This window comes from Astyanax mexicanus, chromosome 1 (assembly GCF_023375975.1).
Source record: "Astyanax mexicanus isolate ESR-SI-001 chromosome 1, AstMex3_surface, whole genome shotgun sequence".
In the NCBI taxonomy this organism is placed as follows: domain Eukaryota; kingdom Metazoa; phylum Chordata; class Actinopteri; order Characiformes; family Acestrorhamphidae; genus Astyanax; species Astyanax mexicanus.
The window spans coordinates 71177755-71202477 of NC_064408.1; the positions used below are offsets into that span (position 1 = coordinate 71177755).

The window sequence follows — 24723 nt, forward strand, 5'->3', positions numbered from 1 at the left end:
AACCCTTTTCATAGGGTGCTATATAGAACCCTTTGAAAAGGGTTCTATATAGCACCAAAAAGGGTTCCACTATTGTTACGAGCCAAAGATCCCTTTTTAGGTACTATATAGAACCCTTTTTTCTAAGTGTGTAGTGTTTATTTTACTCATAACATAAACCTGTAAATAGCAGGATCAGAGAAACTGATTAAAAACTGAAGTGGTCTCTTTTCTTTCACGAGCTGTAATACATTAAGTTAATTGCTGTTTTTGTTAAGTATTTTGAGTATGATTTTTTTTAGGTTTATTTATTTATTTATTTTATGCATTTAACCAAATAGGGTTAAACGGTTGCTTTGATTCATAATTTTGTCATTCTCATATTTTCTCATAATGCACAACCTAAAAGAAGGGTTTAAATAATCTTTAATGGTTCTTTAAATACATTAATTAAAGTACAGTACCAGTACTTTCTCTAATAGTACAACATGTTCCTTTAGGAAAACTGTTTAAGGTGCTTTAAGGGATCTTCATGAAAGACACACACACACACAGGTTTTCTATATGAGAAATTTGAAGTGCAGTCTGGTGGCAGGGTCTGCATGTTGGAGTACTTTAGTGACTCTTAAGTAAAGCTCTCACACCTGCTCACGCCACTAATCGTGATTCACGGCGTGCTTCACTCGCCTACAGAGACGCGTAGTGGCACCACATGGCGCCCACACGGTTCCGTATGCTCTCCGGCTCGAGGGGATCTAGTTATCCGGCGAGCAGATGACACACGCCTTTCACTGTGTGTTTTTACCGCGCGCAGACTGACTGAGTACACCGAGTCCAGCACCGCGGACAGCTCCGCTCACAGCCCGCCCGCCCGCCCGGACTCACACACCGGATCACCGGCCGTGATTCACACAGAGCCGCGCTCAGCTGCTCCGTACAGCTCAGCTGAATCATATTCCCCGCGCTATTAATGGACCTGCTAGTCGTGATCTATGATGGGGAACAGCCCGCTGCCGGAAAGTGAACACACAGATGTAGGGTGTGTGTGTGTGTAAGAGAGAGAGAGAGAGAGAGAGAGAGAGAGAGAGAGAGAGAGAGAGAGAGAGAGAGAGCATCTAAAGCCTTATCCCACCAGGAATTTAAACAAAAGTATTCACTGTTGAATCAACGTCATGCCAACGTTTTGATTTGGAAAGATAAATCAGCATTGATATCACGACATTCTCTTAAAATTGTATTACTTTCTCTTTTTTCTATAAAACGTATAAAAGTAGCCTATAAAACATAAAAGACATCGGCTCTAATATGACCATAGCATTTTCTATAAAATACTTCCCATCATTTATAGTAGTTCATTACTTGAATTTCTTGCCTCTTAATGTGTTTAAAGTTGTGAGGAGGTAGAGTTGGTATACAGAAAATAGCCCTATTTGAGTAATGTTCTAATCCATATTATGGCAAGAAATACTCGACTAAGCAAAGAAAAAAATGCTATAAGAAATAAAGATCAGTCAATACTTTTAAAGTATCCTTAAATGCAGTCACAAAGACCATCAAACGCTATAATGAAACCAGAAGTTCCCTCTGTTGCACAGGAAAAGTTAATCAGAGTTATCAGCCCCAGGAACTGCAAGTTGACAGCACGCCCCAGATAAGAGCACCTAAATGCTTCACAGAGTATTTTGGTTCGTTTAATGCTTTTAAGTTACTACACGATTCCTTATGTGTTCCTCCATTGTCTGGGCACAACATAGGACAGAACATTAAATAGGTATTTTTGTAAATAAATTTTTGTCTAATATTAGAACAAGGCAACCCAAAAATGGTTCCAGCCAAAGAGCCTCTCTTTTAATTAAAAAATAATGGTCATATTTATTAGACAAAGATATTAATTTCACAAACATTTAACTTTAAACTTTATTTTAACTGACATAATTTCAATCACATATTAACGCTGAAGGCTGATCATGTGCGGTTATTCCTTTCACAGGCTGGAGGTCTGCACAGGACGCACGTAGATGTGCTTAGACATATTGCATCCCAGCACGCCAGGTAAGCGCTTTATAAAGTTACGATAAAGGAAAAAAACAAAACATCACGATTCCTGATGAGCATACGACCGGAAAAGGGATCATAAGAGGGGAGAAACACGAGCGCGGTACTCTCTACTGCATTACATCATTTACCTCACCCCCTCCCTCCCTCTCTCTCTCCTTCACCACCAGCACTCAGTCCAGCTTTAGCGTTGAAAGCGAAACACTAGGTGGCATCATCAATGAGCAGAAGCGGAGGAGGAGGAGGTTGGAGGGGGTTTGGATAGAATCGTGCCTCTCGTTCAGGGGCATTTCGACTGAGGACGAGCGAGCGAGCGAGTGAGCACGCAGTCTCAGCGCTGCCATTCGCCTCGCGCCTGCAGCTCAGGGATGAGGAGACGAGGGTAGGACACGGCAGGGAACAGGGCGCGCGCTCGCCATGCGCAGGTGACAGATGCGGCGTCCTGCCAACAACAGACTGCTTCTCTCGAGCTTAATATCTGACCCCTCCGAGCTCCGAGACACCTGGCCATAGAGGAACGGTTGGACTCTCTTTCTCTCTCTATCTCTGGACTCTCACTTTGTGTTTGTATTCTATCTCTTTCTCTATCTTATTCTCCCTCTTTCTGGGGGTCCCGGCCGGGGAGTCCCTAAGATGCTCCTCCACTGCCTTCACAACCGCTCAGCCTCCACTGCCCATGCCCCTGCCTCTCCAGCCGCCGCCGTGGCTCCTGTTCGTGCCGGGAAGCCTCTCGGCGATCTGCCGCAGCTGCTGCATGCGCGTGCCCCCAAAGCTTCATGGCTCCCTCATTAGGGGTCCCCTCGCGAAACAGGTGTCAGGGAAGTGACGTGGGCAGGCCCGGAAGCCGGAGGTGGGCGCTCGAGAGAGCAAGATGGCCGCGAAGTCCGACGGTCGGGGGGTCGTCACCGGCTTCGCCCAGCTGCACAACTTGGACGAGGTGGGCGCGGGCGGCTGCGGCGGGGACGACCCGCGCGCGGGCAGCTCCTTCCACATCTGCCACTGCTGCAACACGTCGTCCTGCTACTGGGGCTGCCGGAGCGCCTGCCTGCACTACCTGCAGGGCAGGCAGCGGCGGGGGGGCGGCGGTGGAGGTGCTGGAGGTGGAGAAGGTGAGGAGGATGGAGAGGAAGACGGCGCGCGCCAGCGGCGGCCCCCCGACGGCGAGGAGCGTCTGTGGCTGGACTGCTTGTGGATCGTGCTGGCGCTGCTGGTCTTCTTCTGGGACGTGGGCACGGACGTGTGGCTGGCCGCCGACTACTACTCCAAGCGGGACTACCTCTGGGGCGGCCTCACGCTCTTCTTCGTGCTCGTGCCCTCCGTGCTCGTGCAGATCCTCAGCTTCAGGTGGTTCGTGCAGGACTACACGGGGGGCGGCCTGGGCGCCGTGGAAGGGCTGAGCAGCGGGCGCCGGGCGGCGGCGGACTGGAGCGCCAAGGGCCGCTGCTGCCGGATCTCCGTGTGGCTCTGGCAGGCGCTCATCCACGTTCTTCAGATGGGACAAGTGTGGAGGTGAGTTCAGCTCGGGTAGAGGTGGGGGTCTAGCCGGCTGGTGGGCTCCCTCTACCCCTCTACGCTCTCTCACACAAAAACACACACACAGCTCACTTTACTTTATGTTGGGTCTCCGTTACCTGGTTTAACCCGAGCGACAGAGCGAGCGAGCGGAGCGCGTCATGATTCCTCCCTCCTCGGTGCGCAAATTAGCGCAGCGCCTTTTTACGCCTTTCCATCCAGCGCTCTGGATTTAAGGGAGACTCTCAAAACCCAAAACCTTGAGATGCCTACAGGGCTTATTTGGGGGGATGCTGTAGGCGAAGCTCTTTTGGTTATGTACAGAAAGTTACAGTGGACCGTGCAGCGGTCTTTAAAGAGAATCTGTCAGACAAAATGAGAAGAATCCGGCGATAGGTTGCAACCCCGTCATGAAATGTAAAAGATCTTTACCAAAGAGCCCAGTGAGGAACCTCCACCCTCCCCTTAATGGAGAGTGTGTAATTGGGGCGAGTCTGAGCCTGGGTGTGAGTGAGTGCGAAGAGTGTGTGTGGCTATGAATGCTGAACAGGCTAGAGTAGTGATGATGAGGCGCGCGTGCACGGTGCATCTGAGGACCCATCTCTCTCTCTGTCTACCTCTCTCTCTCTCTGTTTCTCTCTCTCTCTCTCTCTCTCTCTCTCTCTCTCTCTCTCTCTCACACACACACACACACACACACACATACGCGCGCGTGCACACACACACATACACACACCATCACTACATGACCTGTGATGAGGAGCCGAGATGTGTACAACAGAAAGAACAGGGAGGGAGGTGGACTGACGGCTTTTACGCATCTATGCTCAACACGAGCAATAGTGATGGTGTGTGTGTTACAGAGAGAGAGGGGGGGGGGGATACAGAGAGAGATACAGAGGGAGAGGGAGTCCTGCATAGTGTCTGCGTCTGGTGAGCAGCACAGTGAGTGCATACAGAGCAGCAGACTGAACATCAGACCGCGTGCGCGCGCGGGTGTGTGTGTTGTGTTTGTGTGCGCGCTAGACTACTCGGGGAAAATCTCTGCAGCAGACAGACGCAGCGCAGTGCCTGTATGTGTGTGTGTGAGAGAGAGAGTGAGAAGGGGGGGGGGTGTAAATAAATATTACTAGATGTTTATTTCTACAAACGCGCTCGTGTTGTGTAGTTTAGCGCGGGCTCGCGCGTCTGTTTGTGCCGCTATTTTAAAAAGACACGCTCGCGCTGCAGTGCCTCACGAAAATCATGATGTCATCGGTTTCGAGCTGGCGTAGCTTTCTCTCTTTCTCTCTCTCTCTCTCTCTCTCTCTCTCTCTCTCTCATGGACTCTCTCTGTCTCACACACTCCTTACCCCCTTCTCTTACACACATATACACTGTATGTCTCACTCTCTCTGTCTCCCTCTCCCCCGTAGACTCAGTCTCTGTCTCTCTCTCTCTCAGACTTACTGTCTCTCTCTCTCCCTCCCTCTCCCACACGCACACTGTTTGTGTCTCTTTCCATATACCCCCCTCTCTTTCACACATATACTGACTGTCTCACTGTCTGTCTCTCTCTCTCCCTCCTCTCTCTCTCAGACTCACTGTCTCTCTCTCATTCCCTCCCCTCTCTCAGACTTACTGTTTCTCTCTTACTCTACCCCTCTCTCTTTTACTCCTACTTACTGTCTTTCTCCCACCGCATCCCTCTCACTGTCATACTCTCTCTCCCACTCATTATCTCTCTGTCTGTCTCTTTCTCTCAGACTCTCTCTCTCTCTGTGTCTTCCACTCTCATAGACTCACCTTCTCTCTCCCCCTCTTCCTCGCACTCCGAGATTCACTCTTTTCCCAACCCCTCTCTGCCATCTCTCTCTCTCTCTCTCTCATAGACACACTGTCTTTCTCTCTCATTGACTCACTGCCCCCCCCCTTCTCTCTCTCACTCAGTGTTTGTCCCTCTTGCTCACCCTTGTGGTCTCTCTCTCTCTCTCTCTCTCTCTCTCTCTCACACTCTAGTGCTCGCACAAACAAACAGGCACACACACTTCTCATGTTTCTATGACTGAGATACCACATTCATTCATTTGTTCATTTATTTATTCATTCATTTATTCAAGTCAGAATTGTGTGGCTGAACACAAGTTTTCCACTCCCCCTAATAAATAAATATATAAATACACAAAGTGCTGTAAAGAATAAGCAGGCCTGCACAAGCAGGTTTTGCTGGTAATAAAACAGTGCATTCCTAGAGAACGTTCATTGGTGTGACTAAACGTATTGATTCAAAAGCAATACATCTGACTCAAGATTCCTGTTTTAATGAGATGTGCAACATAACTGTCTAACAGTACTTAATGACTGTAATGCACCTGTATTTTACAGAGTTTATCTAGCTACTAGTTTAGCTTCTCGAGTCATTTACTGTTCGAGTGCTCCCTCCACAGCATCCCTCTCTCAGCTTCAATGTAACCAAACATATTGTTTGAAGCCGGCATCTGCCCACATCTCTGCTGAGTGCTTATTATAGCCATTGTCACATTAAAGCCAGTATGATGAGGTGGAACTGCTCAGACATTCATTATTAGGCTGCAGCTTCCATCTGCCTAGAGCCTAGAGCTTTTTGTTAGAGGCAGAATATGCCAGCAGATCTGCACAATTTTCCAAAAGGCTCTAAAAATTGTTAACAGTTTAAACAGCCACTGTGTTTGTGTGTGTGCACACGTGCGTGTGTGTAAATTACAACTGTTTTAATGGACTGTCCTGTATTGTTCCTGATGGAATGGATGGAAAGCTCCATATAACATTAGGATAAATAGGTGGAAGGATGATGGGGAGTGCTGAACAGCTGCAGAAAGAATCACTGATATGATTTTTCTCAGGCACAGAAGAATGTTAAATATCTGCACAACTTCAGAAATTAAATGTTCATTCATCTGCCACCAACTATCAGACCTCACTTAAACTCCAGTAATTCATGTTGCCTTGCCATGAGCATGCTGGCTAGTGTTTAACCTCGTAACTTAAACAGGTGTAAGCACTCCTAAGCCATCTATGTAGATAATGTGTTATGATAAATTTTTGGAATGCTGGTGTGTGGCTTTGCTCAAGGAACTCTGTGTAGCAACTTTTTGTTTTATAGTTTAGGAGTGAATCTGGCTTTCAGCATTATGGGCCCTATACAATTTTGAGCAGCAAATCCGTTGGTGAGAGGGTCTTCAGGTTATGTAAAAGCCACTCCTCATCTCTGGTGATTTTTGTCATTCTGCTGTCACAAAGGCATGACTGTATTCCACCAGCACAGCAGCAGCTCTGCAGGCGAGACTCCAGGCTGATCCCACTAACCTTAGCTGTACTAGCCAGACAGGGTGAGCGCTGTGGGGGGTAGAGGGGAGGAAAAAAACGCCTGAGGCGTGTTTCCCCAGTCAGTTATGCACCGAGCACCGAGCCCTTGGGCTGTGGAGACATGAAAACCTCTGTGTGTGTGTCCTGGTAGTCTGAGGAGCTTTGTAATTCAACTGCACACACACTTATTGCTATCAGGATCCACCTGACGCACTCCGTCTGTCTGACATGCTCTGTGTGTTTCTGCTGCATTCCAAGGCTGTGTGGATCTCTGGGGAGCAGAGAGCACACTCACAGTGTTTCTTTTTTCTTCCCAGTGCATAGTGATAGCATAGAGACTCTGCCTCTGTTAAAGATTTTCCCTAGCTCTGCCTCTGAACATCACTTTTCCTTTTTATCCCAACCTGTATATCACCATTGCTCCTAGGCTCTTATCACTGGGCATTATATGGTCTAAAATGAACATGACAACTTACTTTTAAATTAATTTACAGAGCCTTAAATTTGTTTTTTGTTTTTTTACATTTTATGTTTGGTAAATGTATGGCTTGTGGCAAACAGCCAACAGGACTAATGACTCATTTAATTTTTTTTCTTTAAATTTGACCAAAAAGCCCAGATTTGTGAAGTAAAGGACTAACAGTTGTCCCGAAGACTGTTGTGGATCTTTGCAGCTCCTCCAGAGTGACCATGAGCCTCTTGGCTGCTTCTCTAATTAGTGCTTTCTTTGCCTGGGCTTTTCTTTACTTATATAACCAAAGCCTGCTTTCCACTTATCCACAACTTTATTCCTGATCTGTCTGGTATGTCAACCCTGACATATCAAAGCTTATACATTGAGCACTAACTGTTGGAAATGGACAGAATGAGAAACTTTCATCTGGTTGATGCGGCAAAACATAATAGGATAAAGGAGCAGTCTTCAGCTATTGATGAGCACCCACTTCCCTGCTTTCTGGAAGATGCCACCCTGTGTGGCTGCCCATGTTGCCCATACCTTAAGCAGCTCAACATTCTGGTAGATTTGTTACATCAGCTAACAGATTCCCACCCTGGCTAGCATTGGGAGGGCCGAGAGTATTTCAAGCAAAGTCAAAGCTTTGCCCTTTGGGAGTCCCCTATACCTTAATTTTTGAGAGTGGATGAATATTTTTTCTTTACAGAAGTGCTACCTACTGCAATTTTCTATGATTTATGATGAGCAAACTTATATTACAAGTATGTAGCAGTACATTAGTTTCATAGGCCTTACCATAGAACCCTGTGGAACACGACAAGATATACTATTTCAAATGGATACCATAGAATTCACAACCATTTCTATATCAGGTAAAATATATCATCCTATCCAATCATTTTTATATTTCCTATCTGTCTCAAACTTTTCAAGATGTCAGTAGAGATACTGAATTGACCAGAAACAATAATTAAACATCCTACCATGGAAACCTCCACAGAACTGGTGAAGTATAACTGGCAAAAGTGGTGACATGTACAACAATGTGTGTACTTTATAGCTTACTGCAGGTACTGTATAGCTTACTGTGTTTCATTGTGTTTAGAAAAGGTTAAAAGGTTTTAGAACCACTGTTCTATGACATTCCGTTATTTTATGGGGAGCAATATGGTCTTCATTGGGTTTGAAATATCTGTGGACACTGCAAGCCTCACTGAGTGCCAGATGTTACATTGTTGTCTGCTTGTTGCTGCTGATGCTGAGTAGGAGGAAAAACATATCTATTGTGAAGCGATGTAAAAAAGTATATAGTGGAAGAAAAACACTGAGACAGCATGCGCATTTAAAATAGAGGTACACAAAACAGCACAGCAGAGCTAGATAAGAAAATACAGGTGCGTTTCTGCTGTCTAAAGTTGCAGTGGGGTTTAGGGAAGCACACTTCATGAAAGGCTACAAAGTTCAGTGCACATAGACAGACGAAAAAGATAAATCAATAATGCAAGTGGTTTAATTTAATTTAAACTTTTATAAGAACATTTGGGCTCCTATCAGTTAAGCAAACTGTGATGGACTAGAGGTTGAGCTCCAAAAAACTGTGATGAGTGCCCCTTTCTGATCACAAACAGCTGCAGCCCATGAAGAGAATAACATTATGAAACACCAGAAAAGTGCTGATTCTTTCCAGTGTGTGAGAGAAAGGGGTGTTAACAGCAGTTGATTAAAGCCCTTATGCTCTGTGACTTTTATTACACCCTAAGGATTACTAATCAGTATATACATGCAGCGCAGTGCAAATTAATTATACCACTGTGGGGAAAAAATAGCCAGGAACTACCGATAGTTACATTAAGTTAAAAAAGTTAAGAAAGCCTGACATTTCAGTAATACATCACAATAAAATGTATAGTTTATCTGCACTGTTATTTGTGGGTTCTCAGACTCATATTAAGTTTCCCATTCAGTTTGACTGGGCTAATTCCCTAGCAGATGTCACAACTCTAACTCTACAACTTAAGCAATGGCACATTAGAATATTTTGGCTTTATTTAGACACACTAAAAAAACAACAAAATCAATACAAAAATGTAAAATGATGTAATTTCAAGGCATTAAATATTTTCTCTGATTGGAATCCGTGTCGTACTAAGCATCACAAATGTAAGATTACCATTTTAAATGTAGGGGGACTATTTCAAAAAGACTAAAAGGCTAAAAGACTGTATATGGGGAGCTAGATATCCATTGTATCAGTGTAAATCTCAGGTAATTAAAACTTGTATAATTTGTATTTACATTTGTCCGCTCAAGCAAATACTATCAGTAAGCTCATGTTGCAGAAATCCCCTAATTAGACATATAAAAAACACATGCAAACATTTTAATTGTGCTTATTTTAAGAATCATGATCTTAATCAGTCCCTCTTACAGATCTTTTACCTTATTTTAAGTAATTTAAGTAAACTATTCTGATTCTGGTGTCCAGATTTTAGCTCATTTAATTTCACTAATTTTTGGCCCAACTGGATCCAGGTCTCATTTATGTAATGATGTCCAATTAAGCGTAGCATTTTCTTAGTTAGGTTTAGCCTTAAATGGTTGGGATGTGATATGTAGAAGTCTAGTTATGGGCCTTCGAGTGGTCCAGCTGACTAATGTGCTGTCAAAATGATCAGGAGATCGCTGATTCGAATCACATTCATGTAGCTTGACATCAGCTATCAGAGCCCTGAGAGAGCACAACTGGTCTTGCTCTCTCTGGGTGGGTAGATGGAGCTCTTTCCCTTCATCACTCCAGAGGGTGATGTGGATCAGCACAAGGCATCTGTGAGCTAATGTATCTGAACCGAGTCGCTGCGCTTTCCTCCGAGTGCTCTATGATGCTACTCAGCAATGCTGCATCAGCAGCAGCTCAAAAAGAGGTTGTGTCTGACTTATCATGTGCTAATCTTCACCCTCCTGGTGTTGGGGCATCACTAGTGATAGGGGGAGTCCTAATGAGTGGGTTGGGTAATTGGCCGTGTAAATTGGGGAGTAAAAAAAATAAAAACTCTAGTTATGGTTTAGTCTTACATATTTTACAGTCGTTTTATTGTAACAGTAATCTGACATTTTACTTTTATTTCTCAGTTCTCCTACATGTTTAGTGAGCACATATCACATAGGAGGACCATTTCAAAATGACTACAAGGCTAAAAAGACTATATATTGACAGCCAGATATCCATTGCATCAGAGTAAATGTAAGGTGATTGAATCTTTTTTAATTTGCAAAACCATTTACACTTGTCCGCTCCTGCTAATAATATCAGTAAGCTCAGATTTCATAAAGCACCTGATGTAAACAGAATAGACATATAAAAAAAAACACATGTAAACATTTTAAATTGTGGGCCTGGCATTGCACAGAGCCACTGAGTAATACAGTGATATCGATGGGTAGCACAACTCAAACACCCTGCTGTGACAGCCTAGTTAGTGCACTCTCCTTCAGAAAGTCCAGAGTGTGTTTAATCTGTGAAATCCGGGGCAGCAGCTGCGAAACACATTATCAGTAGTTAAATTCATCCGGAATTTACTTTGGAAGGGAAATGAAGGAGTGTTAAAATGCCTGAGAAATGGCAAGTGTGGCTGGGGAACATAAGACTGGAGCTAATTGTGTGAGACTCAGTGAGAGTGTGAGAGTTGGCAGCCCTGTGTTTTAACATGCTGTAGTCAAGAAAAAGTAAACAACTCCCTTTTGAATCACTGTGTACTGCTGTTCTGAAATAATACATAAATAAATAAATAAATATTAAATATTGCATAATGATTCTGCTCTGCAGGGTGAGTCAAAAGTTGCAGGAGACCCTTTTATTTTAAAAATGAAAGGGAAAAGGACATATCTGAATACCCCAGCAAGTAATGGGGAGGGAGCTATCTTTTAGGCTATATAGTAAACATGGCTGCCATCTTGGAAAAAAAGGGTGTCCCGAGACTTTTGACTCAGCCTGTAGTTGTTAGGTAAGGATATTAACATCTACACTCATAAACATACCGCTAGCTAACTGGATGGGACTGGAGCAGCCGATGTGGCATTGTAAGGAAATTAAACGTCCCAAATCTGAACCCTCATCTAAATCGTATTTGATAAACTGATTTTGACCTGCAGTGTAAATCAAGCTTTTTAAGGTCCGGCTGCAGGTTTTGATTAAAAAAAATAGCACTTGTTTATACAGTTAGTTAGTCTTCAAACATCTGATGACATGAGATTCTGCACACTGGCTCACTGTGTACAGGTTTGACACCCCTGCTTTATAAAACATCACAAACTTAGAAGAAATTCTACATAATCAATAGCCCTATCTGGACAGGATTAGTTTATCAGGGGATCCTGGGATAATTTTCTCTTTTATGGGGGGTCCTCTGTGATTTTATTCCTGTCCAGAATGACCATGTGCATGTTTTTCTCAGAGGCCCTCTGAGAAAATTACAGGTTGAATTATCTGCTGTTTTTCACTGAACTATATGGTCTGTCCTCTGGAATTTTAAGTCCCGTCCAGATTGACATCTCTGAGTTTTGTCTCCTCACGTTTAATAAAATAGCTGTTTGTCCACTGACACGCAGTGGAATTACACTTTGTGTGCGCGTTTCCACAGAGATCCACGTAAACATAACAGTGAGTGGAAATGGAGGAGCTACTGAACACAATGTCACGTGACCAAGAAAGCCAGAAAACTCACTGGTCCTCCTGCTGCAGTCCAGATGAAAGAGTTTTATTATGGAACAGAAGTGTGAAATGTTTTTCACAGACTTCCCCTTGAAAAACTAATCCCGTCTGGATAGGGCTAATGATTAAGTTACTTCTTAAATCATATATCCAATACAAAAAAAAACTATTTAGGTTTTTTTTTTATTTTCAGGAGTCTGCAGTCATGGTGTCGAAGCTCAGCCTTATCCTGCAGGAAGTTATATCTTCAAAAGCATGGTTAATGACTACTTTTTTAACAGCAAAGAAACCAGTTAGTTGTGCTGTGCTGATTTCTGAAATCATATATAAAATGCAAAAAACAACAAATATTAGGTCAATAGAATGACATGAGGAATCACACAGTTGCCAAGTGACACAAAAGCCCTGAAGAGCATGTTGCAGAAAGTCTGTGTCACATGTCAAAACAATTACACAGACATGAACAGAATAGAAAGAGAGGGAGAAAGTTGAAGTAGTGCCTTGACATGAGGAATGAGAGTCATTGTGTCACATAATAGCTTACTGTAGATGCTCAGATAGCTGCCTTCTGTTCTTCTACACCTTCAGCATATTATAACCTTGTGTCTGTATTCCCATATTTAAAAAGAAAGCTCCTAAATGATTGTCTGTACAGTAAAAAAATACCTAGTATAGAACATGTAAGGTTAATTTTGTAATTTTGTGTACATTTATATTGGTATTCCCTGTTTCTCAATTGTTCTTGTTATTTTTTATGTTATGTTTGTGTTACATGCCTTAATGTTATGCATATGTGTCAGTATTTGACTTGCTATAAGTTAAAGCACCGCACCCTATGAGCACAACAAAAAAAGGAAAAGAAAAAAGAGATTGAAGAAGGATGTTGTGCACTTAGCTAAAATAATAAGCCTTTTGTAAGAAAGTTAAGCTGTCTGTTTACTTTTTGGAATGCCAAGTGTTGCTGTGTTGTAATGATTGCTTTGGATTGAGTACAAGACTTTAAATAAAAGATAGAACACAACTCAAATGTGAGTGACAATTTCAGCTTGCTATTTAAGATAAACAGAATGTGCATTTCTGCATGTCATGTTAAAAGTCAAAGTCAAAAGAATACGAACTTGGCCATTACAGAACCTTTCCATTAAGGATTTTTGACATAAATGGAGAAATAGTTTTATTAAAAATGAAATTGAGGGCAATCTCATGGTGGTCTTAAGTCATGACTCTGTAAGGTGCAATTAAACTGTACAGCTTAGAGCCTGGGGTTGTGGGTTCAATCCCTACGTTGGTTACTGTCTGTAATGAGTCTGGTGTGTTCACCCCATGTCCATGCAAGTTTTTTTTCGGGGTCCTCCAATTTTTACCTGCCTCCCAAAAAGACATGTTAGCTGAATTGTCCTTGCTAATTTGCCACCTTAGGCATGACTTTGTGGTTGTGTGTGGTACCATGTGATGGACTGGCATCCTGTCCTGGGGTTTACCTGCCTTGTGCTCAATGATTATGTGTAGGCCCCAGACCCACTGCTACCCTGTCCTGGAAGAAGTAGTTATAAAAAAAGGATAGAAGGATGGATGTTCTGATGGACAGAATATTTGTACAGTAGGATATGCTGTGATATTTTTGTGTAAATTGTGTGTTTTATGTTCGATTCAAAATCTTTCAATTTTTTTCTTTTTAAAATAGGTTGACCGACCTATTTGACCACCTCTTCCTCCTCTACCTCCCTCCACTGTCATGTCTTTAAAGAATTTTCCACTGCTTGGTTGTTTAGGAAACCTAAGGTGGATTTTCTGTGGCCTCACTGCACATGATTCTTTTTTTCCACCTTAAATGTTTAAGAATATATTGGATCTTTCCTATTTTCCCATTTACCCTTCACCCCACCCCCTCTTTCCAGCTTAAAGCTGGTCTCCCAATCCGCTAGTTAGTCATAATGTGCTCCTTTGCCTTCTCTCCCTCTCCGCCTGTGTTCCTTTCGCATAAAGCTCCACTTGACCTCCATTTCTGTCAAGGAAACTGGAGCATCTGTCGGCCTCCCCATTATTGCAGACTTTTTTTCTCCCCCATCTGTGGTGGTTGGAGCATGCCACCAAGCCCTTCCCTTTCTCTCTCTCTCTCTCTCTCTCTCTCTCTCTTTCTCTCTTCCCCAGTTGTCCCTGCCCCATCTATCAGCTCTCCTAAACTCAAACAGACACATGCAGTGTCCCAATTCTCTCCTGTGTCCCCTCTCACTGTCATCTCTTTCATCTGAAGCTATGGTGGGGGTCCCTTGGTGGTCAGCGCAGCAGCTATCTGGCCAATGCGTTTGTGAGGCAACATGAGCGCTCGGCTGTAGAGGCGGTTGGTATCGAGGCTTTATCCCCACCAGACCTGTATGTTATTCATGTTTCGCTGAGCTGTTGATTAAATATCACTCGCGGAATTACAGCTTGGTTGGTTAAACAATGCTAAGTCTATTAGTGGTTTCCTCCCTCTCTCTCTCTCTCTCTCTCTCTCTCTCTCTCTCTCTCTCTCTCTGTATACATATACATAGATCTGGAAACCACTTAAAATGATGTTTCTTTGATTTAACCAAATTAAAAACCTCTGGAATATAATCAAGAGGAAGATGGATGATCACAAGCCATCACACCAAACTGAACCACTTGAATTTTTGCACCAGGAGTGCCATAAAATGATCCAAAAGCAGTGTGTAAGGCTGGTGGAGGAGAACGTGCCAAGATGCATGAACTGTGATTAAAAACCAGTGTTATTACATCGAATATTGTTTTATAAACTCTTAAAACTTATGAACATGAACATTATTTGAGGTCTGAAAGCTCTGCATCTGTTTTGTTATTTCAGCCATTTCTCATTGCAAATACATTTTCTTAATGACCTTATTTTTTTGCATTTCATACAGTTATTGGCTCTTTCAGGTGCATTATATTAGTCCAGTTACACCTATGTTAGGATTTGCTCCATACTTACAGTATGTAATGTATGTACAAAGGTTTGACACCTAGTATCAACCCTTTACTATTCTGGACACTAGATTTCGGAACAGTTCTGTCAGGATTTGATTGCGTACAGCCTCAAGAACACAATGATCTTAGATTTTGGGTGTTGAATAATCACAAATGCCACTCCAACTGATCTGAAATGTTTGAATGGAGCTCGATCTAAAAAAAAAAAAGACTGTTCCGCTGCTCTATAGCCCAATGTTTGGAGGTTTTATGGACACTTTAGCTAACATTTGGAATTGGGTACCGGGACTTTTGGCCCATTGGCTTCAGAAATTGTTATTTAATGTTTTTCTGTGTCATTTATGCAAGCTTTAATGTATATGTGCACAATTAAACACTTATAAAGGCACTGAGTGAATTTTAAATTAGCTGAATTTGCAATAACTGTAATAATCAGGGTTATTGGGAGACTAATATATAAATGATACATCTAATCAAAGTCATTTAAGCTACGTTCAGACTCACAACCCAAATCGGATTTTTGGCCATCTATACTGTATCCATTTTTGATAGTCTTGGCAGCTAATATGTATATTACATCTGGTTTTTAAAAAGCAGTGCTTTGAAATGTAATTACAGTGTAATTAGTACAGATGCATGGAATTCAATATGTTCTTTGCGTTTCTCACAATGTGAGAAACAACAGCCACATCAAAACATGAAAATGTGTCACTTTACAGGGCAGCTGTTTGGAGATGATGCACCTACCCTTCTCCTGTTTCCCTGTATGAAACCCACAAAAACAGCATGGCTACACGGCTGTTGACACTTATATCATTACCACACCAACACACACAGATAGGTTTGTGATGTCTAGACCAGCAAATCCAACCTGATCACTTGCAAGTAACAGTGTGAACAGTCGTCTCAGCAGGCCTGATATGAGCAACAAATCCGATTTGCCTGCTGTCTGAACATAGCCTTTGTTGATCGTGACATAACAGATTGTTTATCTCTGGTCCTCCTACAATGTTGGGCCAGTTCTGTGCTGACAATGTACAAAAACAAACTCAAACACACACTCGCACACACACACACAGTTGGTGGTAGAAACCAGTGGGGAGTGTGTTGGAAGTCAGTCAGTGTTACTCTTTACAGCAACTGCGACTGGTGATTAATTTAAAGCCTCAGAGAAGCAGAAGCATGTACCGATTTAAAGGTGGCAAGTCTAAGTCTCTCTCTATATATATCATGTGTCTCTTTCTCACTCACTTTTTGCTCATCTCATATCAGATGCTTGTGTTTCAATTGAAGGCACTTCAGATGGTGGGTAGGGCTTAGCACAGGCACTTTGACTAATCTGCAGTTACACAGCAGGGGGTGATGCACTGTGTGTTGTGAAACATTCCTTTCATAACCATCATTAAAATATCTGAGACTTATGCCTCTACTAGTGACTGTAGCTCAGTCTTCTGTCATATCAGTAAGTCTTGGACGGCCACTCCCTGTTGCTGCTTTTTGATTTGTCCCTGCAATAAGACACTCTTGTCATTTGATTTGGAGTGCCATTGTTCCAAAATAATAAATGTGATTCATAAAAATCTATGACTCTTATGTTACATATACTCACCAGCCACTTTATTAGGTACACCTTCCCAGTACCGGGTTGGATCCTTTTTTGCCTTCAGAACTGCCCAATCCCTTGTGGCATACAGGGGTTGGACAATGACACTGAAACACCTGTGATTTTAGTGTGGGAGGTTTCATTGCTAAATTGGAGCAGCCTGGTGGCCAATCTTCATTAATTGCCCATTGTTCCAGGAGTAGAGTGCGAAGGTTCAATTAGCAGGGTAAGAGCACAGTTTTGCTCAAAATATTGCAATGCACACAACATTACGTGTGACATAGCAGAGTTCAAAAGAGGACAAATTGTTGGTGCACGTCTTGCTGGCACATCTGTGACCAAGACAGCAAGTCTTTGTGATGTATCAAGAGCCACGTTATCCAGGGTAATGTCAGCATACCACCAAGAAGGACGAACCACATCCAACAGGATTAACTGTGGACGCAAGAGGAAGCTGTCTCAAAGGGATGTTCGGGTGCTAACCCAGATTGTATCCAAAAACATAAAACCATGGCTGCCCAAATCACGGCAGAATTCAATGTGCATCTCAACTCTCCTGTTTCCACCTGAACTGTCTGTCAAGACAATACATTATTGTGGTCTAAAACCACAGTTTCAGTTTCATTGTCCAACCCCTGTACATTCAACAAGGTACTGGAAACATTCCTCAGAGAGTTTGGTCCATCTGAGACCGCCACATGATAGCATCACACAGTCGCTGCAGATTTGTTGGCCGCACATCTATGATGCGAATCTCCCATTCCACCTCATCCCAAAGGTGCTCTAATGGATTGAGATCTGGTGACTGCGGAGGCTATTCGAGTACAGTGAACTCATTCTTGTGTCTGAGTTGATTCGCTCTTTGTGACATGGCGCATTATCTCGCTGGAACTAGCCATCAAAAAATGGGTACCTTTGATCATAAAGGGATAGACATGGTCAGCAACAATACTCAGGTAGACTCGAGGGTTGACACGATTCTCAATTCGTACTAATGACGCACCACCAGCAGCCTAAACCGTTGATACGAGGCAGGATGGATCCATGCTTTTACGCTGTTGACGCCAAATTCTGAACCTACCATCCGAATGTCGCAGCAGAAATCAAGACGCATTAGACCAGGTAACGTTTTTCCAATCTTCTATTGTCCAGTTTTGGAGTGACCTGGTGTGATCTTCTACTGCTGTAGCCCATCCGCATCAAGGTTGGACATGTTGTGCGTTCAGAGATGCTCTTCTGCAGACCTCGGTTGTAACAAATGGTTATTTTAGTTACTGTTGTCGTTCTATCAGCTGGAACCAGTCTGGCCATTCTCTTCTGATATCTGACATCAACAAGGCATTTGCTCCAACAGATCTTCAGCTCACTGTATATTTTCTCTTTTTCGGATCTTTCTCTGTAAACCATAGAGATGTTTGTGCATGAAAATCCTAGTAGATCAGCAGTTTCTGAAATACTCAGACCAGCCCATCTGACACCAACAACCACACCACGTTTAAAGTCACTTAAATCACCTTTTTTCCCCTATTCCGATGCTTGGTTTGAACTGCATTGTCTTGGACATGTTGACATGTGTAAATGCATTGAGTTTCCTGCCATGAGATTGGCTGATTTGACATTTGCGATAATAAACAGTTGGACTGGTGGCTGATAAGTGTATATGTATACAGTATATATACTGTATGTATTGATGTGCACGCATGAGCGGCTGTAATGGTTATTTTTTCAGTGAAAAGAGGAGGAGAGTGGTGGTGTATTTGTTGAAGAGCAATAGATATAGTTCAACAACCTTGTCAAGTGCTCTTTCTCACAGCGGCCACTGGCAAACCCAGCAGCAGACCATTCAGCAGCTCCCAGCCATTCACCTGTCCTCACAAGCAGACCATCCTTTTATACCCTCAACACACACACACACACACAGAAACAGCAGGTATACTGAGAGAGAAAGACGCAAAGAGAGACAGCAAGTGTACTGAATACATCACTGAATACTATCAACATTAACCTCTGCATTACTAATCATACACTGATAAGACATGAAAATTAGCCTTCTGGTTCATTGCAGAATACACTGACATGTCAAAACTAAAAAAAAAAAACGTAATAGTATTATGTCCCATGACTTTTGCCATATCCCTAAAACTAAAGAAGCTAAAGAATGCAACACTGACCTGCGTGAAATGTGGGTGAGGTCTCCTGCATTGTGGATTTGTGTCACAATATTGACCCACCACTGTGCTGTCCACACGTGATGGTAATGCCCTCTGCAACATATTCGTTGTGCACATTTCAGTCTGTGGATCGAGGAATGTTGAATGCCTGCACAATTTTAGAAATGTAATGTTCCATCCATCTGTTACTCATCAGACCTTTTATTCATCCTCACTTACAAGCTAACACCTCACAACGTACACAGGTTTGGACAGGCCCCAAAATTAAATACTACTATCCCATGACTTTTGGCATGTCAGTGTGTTTCACTGCTTTCTGGCAAGTAAAAGTGTGTAAAATTTAAGTTATTTGTCTGTTATTTATTTATTTTTAAGATGTTGTATAATATTGTTAAATTACACTGCCTAATTAATTTTTTCAGTCATTATTTCCCAAAACAGGCACAATTCTACTCAAAATATAGTCACATGCAGTGAGGATTTGATTGTCTTCAGCCAAAGGGCAGGCACTGATATTGATATTTAGTTGTAGATCCCAAATATCACTCAAAGCCATCCCATAATTATTGAATAGAGCTGCATCATGCCAAAGAAAATCTCTATTTATTGCACTGTGTGATGATCCTGTAATTCTCCATATGAGTGTTCTGTTAGTTTTTTAATGATTGAAGAAAAACTAAATCCTGTAAATATCCTTTTCTATGCTTAAATTAATGCATGCTAATTTTTAATTAGACCATTTATGTGTGTTTAATATATGGCAAGATATATTGCACCCGTAATAGGTAGCAATGCAATCAAAATACTGTAAAATATTTAGTTTGCTTTGTTGTTTATATCCTACAGCCCTAACACACACACACACGCGCACACACACATGCACTATCTCTTATGTACAGCCACTTTGTAGTGAGGAAGAGCATTTAGAGCGTGGCCTTCCTCAAGGCTATTCAAGGCAGCCATTGTTCTCCCTCACTAAAAGCTTTTCAGTGCAGACCCCCTGCCTGCACCGCTATCATGCGCATACAAATTTATATAAGCTCATATCAGTCAGCTGTTGTGTTTAGCAGCCACATTGGTTTGTGATATATAATCCATACGTGCCAAAAAGTATGATGAATTGTCACAGCATGTGTGCTAGAGCTCAGTGCTGGCCCAGTCTGCAGGGGGGAGGATGATATGAGTGATGAAGTCATGTGGGCATCATGTGCAGCAGCGTGTGCCAAATACACAGTTGATACTTATGAGTAATTTGCTAATGTTTTTGCTTGTTGGTGTTAAGTCTGTAATGGCCAATTTGCTTGTGCTTGTGTCGGCTTGGCTGTAAATTGTAGTGACTAATTTGCGAGTCTGTTTACCAATTGGACCGCAAAGCACCGTGAATAATTCCAATGTGTTCTATCAAACCATCTGGGTTTAAGATTATGACTGTTTTTGTTGTTGTGCACCACCGCTCCTGACAGCTAACAAGTTCTGGACAGTTTTGGGCGCTGCGTGAGAAACGCGGAATGCTAGATGAGGCATGCTTGTGGACATGTCCTACAAATACAGCCTGACTTGTCAAAACTCCCTTATCCTTTTTCTTCAGCAGTCTACAAGCTGCCACACTTTTTAAAGGCTTCAACTACTATGTTTACTCTTGCATTAAAGGATAGTTGTTGAGGTTAAGAACCCAAAAATGATCCTAATTCATTTTTACATGAACATTTACTAAGCTATATAGGTCCCTTACAAGTAAACAAGCTATTTTGTTACTGTGTATTTGGAAGTCTGGCAAAATCAGTGTTCATGACTGTCGACGACTTGTCATGTACTACCATATTTTTTACATCAGAATCTAAGGTGCATTATCAATGAACATCTATAGTGACACTAGTAAGGCACAGGGGTTTTGCCATGTTTTCTCATCACTAATTGAGTGTGAAGGGGGGTAGCTAACTTAGTAATTCTAAAAAAAATTGACTTTTTTCAAGTTAAATGAGCACTGGGTGTTAATCTACACAGATTGCACTCCTAAGAAAGGTTTATTCGGGTGAGTAAAGCACTTTCGTTTATTTAGAGAAAGCTTAGATTCCCAAATTCCTTCAACAATAAGGTTGGAGCATTAGCATTAGCGGCTAAACACTAGCAATTAGTGGATAATGCCACCCAAAAGTGTTTTAAAGCAGTAAACACCCACAATATAGTCTGATATACTCTCCCCTGAACAGCGAAAGAGTTAGTGCTTAATGCGGTTAGCGGGTAATGCTAATGCTGCTAAGATAATCACCTCTGAACGGCTAAAGATCTAGTGCTTAGTGTGGTTAACGGCTAATGCTAATGCTTCTCCAGCCCAGGTGTTGGAGAGCTAAACTGAAACTCCTGTATAACACTTAACTTCAGCAAAGCAGCTTTACTGCTCCTTCCAATCTGACTGGTAAAATTAATACTGCACTGATGATTGTTGGAAAAATGAAATCATTTTAAGTGTGCCTTATAGTGCGAACTATACGGTATATATACAATGATCAGTTGTAACACTAAAATTGAGTAGCTCCTATTTGAGCGCTCCTTTATTGGACCACATATGATTAGTGCTGACAACTGCATACCTGACAAAACCTGCCTGATGTTTGGAGACGTTTGGAGTTCCACTGCTCCACAACACACTGCTGGCAGTCTAGCCTCTAGCCCATGCCTAGAGCCAATGTGTTCATGTTTTTCTGTTTATCAAGAAAATTATTTTTTTTAATAGCAGGGCCATGGAGTTTGAGAAGCTGTCAAAATGTGTGTGCAATTGCACAGCTGTGTCAGCCCTTTGAAGCACCTTTAAGTAAAGGAATACATCCACAAGAACACCCACAAACATTTGGACATGCAGTCATATCTTGGACAGACCCACTGTTAATACCCTGTGGTCATCTTCTGCATGGTCTCATGACTCCTTTCTGCCAGCTCCCTTTTGACTCTCTGTATTGCATCTGTCTTGTGTAGCAGCCAACTGCATGCATGGTATTCTCCTGATGCAGATTTAAAGCAATGGTGGGGCCAGAAATCAAATTTGCTCAATGATCTGCTTAACCCAGATATTGTCAGCCAGCCAAGACACGGTTGAAGTCTGAATTCGCTTCTGTATTTTTGCCCTGGAGCTTTAAGACTAATGCAGTTAACAAGCAATGGTAGCCACCTGTTAGCAAACAACATGCCTAGGTCATGATAAATGCTAAGACTTGCTGTCTAGTAATCAAAGTAAGAACAGATTTGCTTATGTGGTTTCTGAAAGAGTGACATTCTGTTACATCTATCTATTATTACATACAGTACCAGTCAAAAGTTTGGACACCGCTTCTCATTCAGTGTGTTGTAGTATGTCATGAAGGCAACCCTTCATGACATACTACATACTGCTATCTCATGACTTGTGGCAGATCAGTTTACTTGACTACATGCTGGCAAGTAAAAGTATGTTAAATGACTGTAATTTGTTCTTATTGGGTCTCTATTCTATAATATTGTAGCATTATATTACTTAATTCTTCTTTGGTCATTATTTCCTAAAACAACCACAATTCTACCTAAAATACAGGCACACGCTGTGCGATTTGATTGCAGTCAGCCACAGGAGCAGGCACTGGTATTAATATGTTATTGTGGATTCCAAATATTGCTCAATTTCATCTCAAGTCATTGCATAGAGATTCCTCACTCTAGAAAACATTTTGCTGCTGTGTGATCATCCTGTGAGTCTCTGTATTAGTTTTTTTTATTAGTGTTGTAGGAATATTCTTAATTACACTGGTAAATTTCTTTCATTATATCAGTGCCAAAATTGATAATATCATTTATTTAATGATTACAGAGAGAGTATATCATTTAAACAAAAATTGTTATGGTGGCAGGCCTAATACTTCCAATGGATGTATTCTTACTTACTTATTAGCTACGGTAGACTCGTAGTTCCACACCATAGAAGGAAACTTCAGACTCTGAACATATTTTAGCTCATCAGCTAAACTTGGGTTGAAAAGAAAGTTGTGTGAATTTGATTGCTGATTCTCTTTAAGAACTTTCTCTGTACCTTCTAAGTATGTTCTGTAAGTCCGCATTTCTCAGAAAAAGCTGTGCCTTTAATCATGATCTTACTAGGCATTTTAGTCCAGCCTCAAACAAGATTTTTCAGGATTTATCAGGTTCTTCATCAGCGATCGCAAGTCGGCCGCAGCAGAAGGCTGTGTTGATGCATGCGGCGGTTCCTCTGTTGTGCAAAGAGCTGCACTCACAACATTAGCACTCCTAAATGATCCCAAACTGTCACAACGTCTTTCTCCTCAGCTCAGCGCTCCCTTTAAACTCCAAACCTGACAGCCCTTTAGTCTCACGCCTCCAGGTTTGATGCTGAAGGTGCCGTGCTCAGCACACTTATGTAGGGGGAACTCTTGGCGATTAGGCCATGTTTAATCAGTGGGGGTCTTTGAAGAGAAAAATAGAGGGAAAAAATAACTTTTATCTGTGAGCCAGGAAGCAGACTGATGGGAAATCCTTTCAGCAGAGGAGCCAGATATCCCCAAGCCAAATATGGCTTATATTTATTTTCAGCTATTCTTGTTCGTGCGAGTGGGACAACCGGAGCCAATTTAGACATTCCTGCACTGCTCGCAGGGATTCCCTACTCTCTGCCTGTACTATTCACACCTAACACTGCCTAACGCTTACCTAATCTGCAGATTCACTCTTTTTTAAGCAGTAAGACCATGCAAAAAAGGTTTAGCGCAAGTTTGGGAGTAGTTTGACTGCACTGCTAATGTATTATTAGTTCAGTGTGTTGGCAGCAGAAGAAAGTCACAGAATCTTTTCTGTAAAAAAATTCTGTGTGTCATACTTGAGTAGAAATTTACACCAGTCTGCAGCAAGATTGACAGCTAACAGCTTGTGGAAGCTTGTACTCACCCGCTAACATTGCATGATTTATTAATGGGATTTTAACACTATTTGAAGTTCTGTTCACATAAAAATGAACTATAACACTGTGCAAAAACAGTGAGCATCATTCCTTTGCAAGAAGAAATTGTAAATTTTTCATTAAGGGACAAAAAAAAAACAGAAGAATATTCAACACCTACAGTAAATATCAGCTGTTTCACTTATTTTATGTAAATGGCTGTACTGTTAAAACACTCCTTATAACTTCAGTGTCTTCGATGCCACAGTCATCCATGGCTGGTAGACCAAGAATGCACACTTGGCCCTGTATTTGCCCTAGAACGGACTGTTAGATAAGTGGGATAAGCTGACATAGTTATTTGTCCAAGCATTGCATAAACCATTGTCTCTTGTACTTGTCTATGTGCTATGTGCGGTACTTGAGGCATCCACTTGCTTCAGCAACAAGAACACATCATAGAGAAGCGGGTAATTTGTGGACCTTGTCTCGAAGTTTTTCTTGAAAACATTCCACCATTTTGATGCTGCTGAGTGTGTTTGCACTAGAGTTTAGATTGTGTGCTTGAGCCCGAGCTCAACCCAATGCTCAACACGAACTCAGGCTAAGATTTTCCACCAATTTCCTTGGACATAATTTGTGTGGAGCAAACTCAAAAAGTCTGAATAGTTTTCATCAGATATATTAGATCTAGTCAACACTTCCAAATGAGCAAAGCTCCAGATATGCTAACACTTGACTCTAATTAGCTTTTTGAGGTCATTTAAGAGTTTACATATTTTAAGGCTAGGCTTATTCTGAATCAAGACATCAGTGATTGTAAACTTTTGTTAATACCAGGGCCTCTGAGTGGTCCAGCGGGCTAAGCGCTGCCACTATGACCAGGAGATTGCAGGTTCGAATCCTGTTCATGTAGCTTACCATTGGCTACCGGAGCCCCTGAGAGAGCAAAATTGGCTATGCTCTCTGTGGCTGGGTAGATGGCGCTCTTTCCCCTCATCATTTCAAAGGGTGATGTCGATCAACACA

The 24723-nt window shown here is 42.2% G+C and overlaps 1 protein-coding gene across 1 annotated transcript in view; it reads left to right on the top strand.

Moving 5' to 3' along the window:
• The first annotated feature begins 2300 nt into the window (after positions 1-2300).
• The window catches only part of xkr6b (XK, Kell blood group complex subunit-related family, member 6b), an 87069-nt gene continuing 64646 nt past the window's right edge, over positions 2301-24723 (top strand). Inside the window, exon 1 of the mRNA XM_007256629.4 lies at positions 2301-3543. Coding sequence (XP_007256691.1) covers positions 2906-3543 — 638 coding nt within the window. The 5' untranslated portion in view covers positions 2301-2905. The remainder of the gene's footprint in view (positions 3544-24723) is intronic.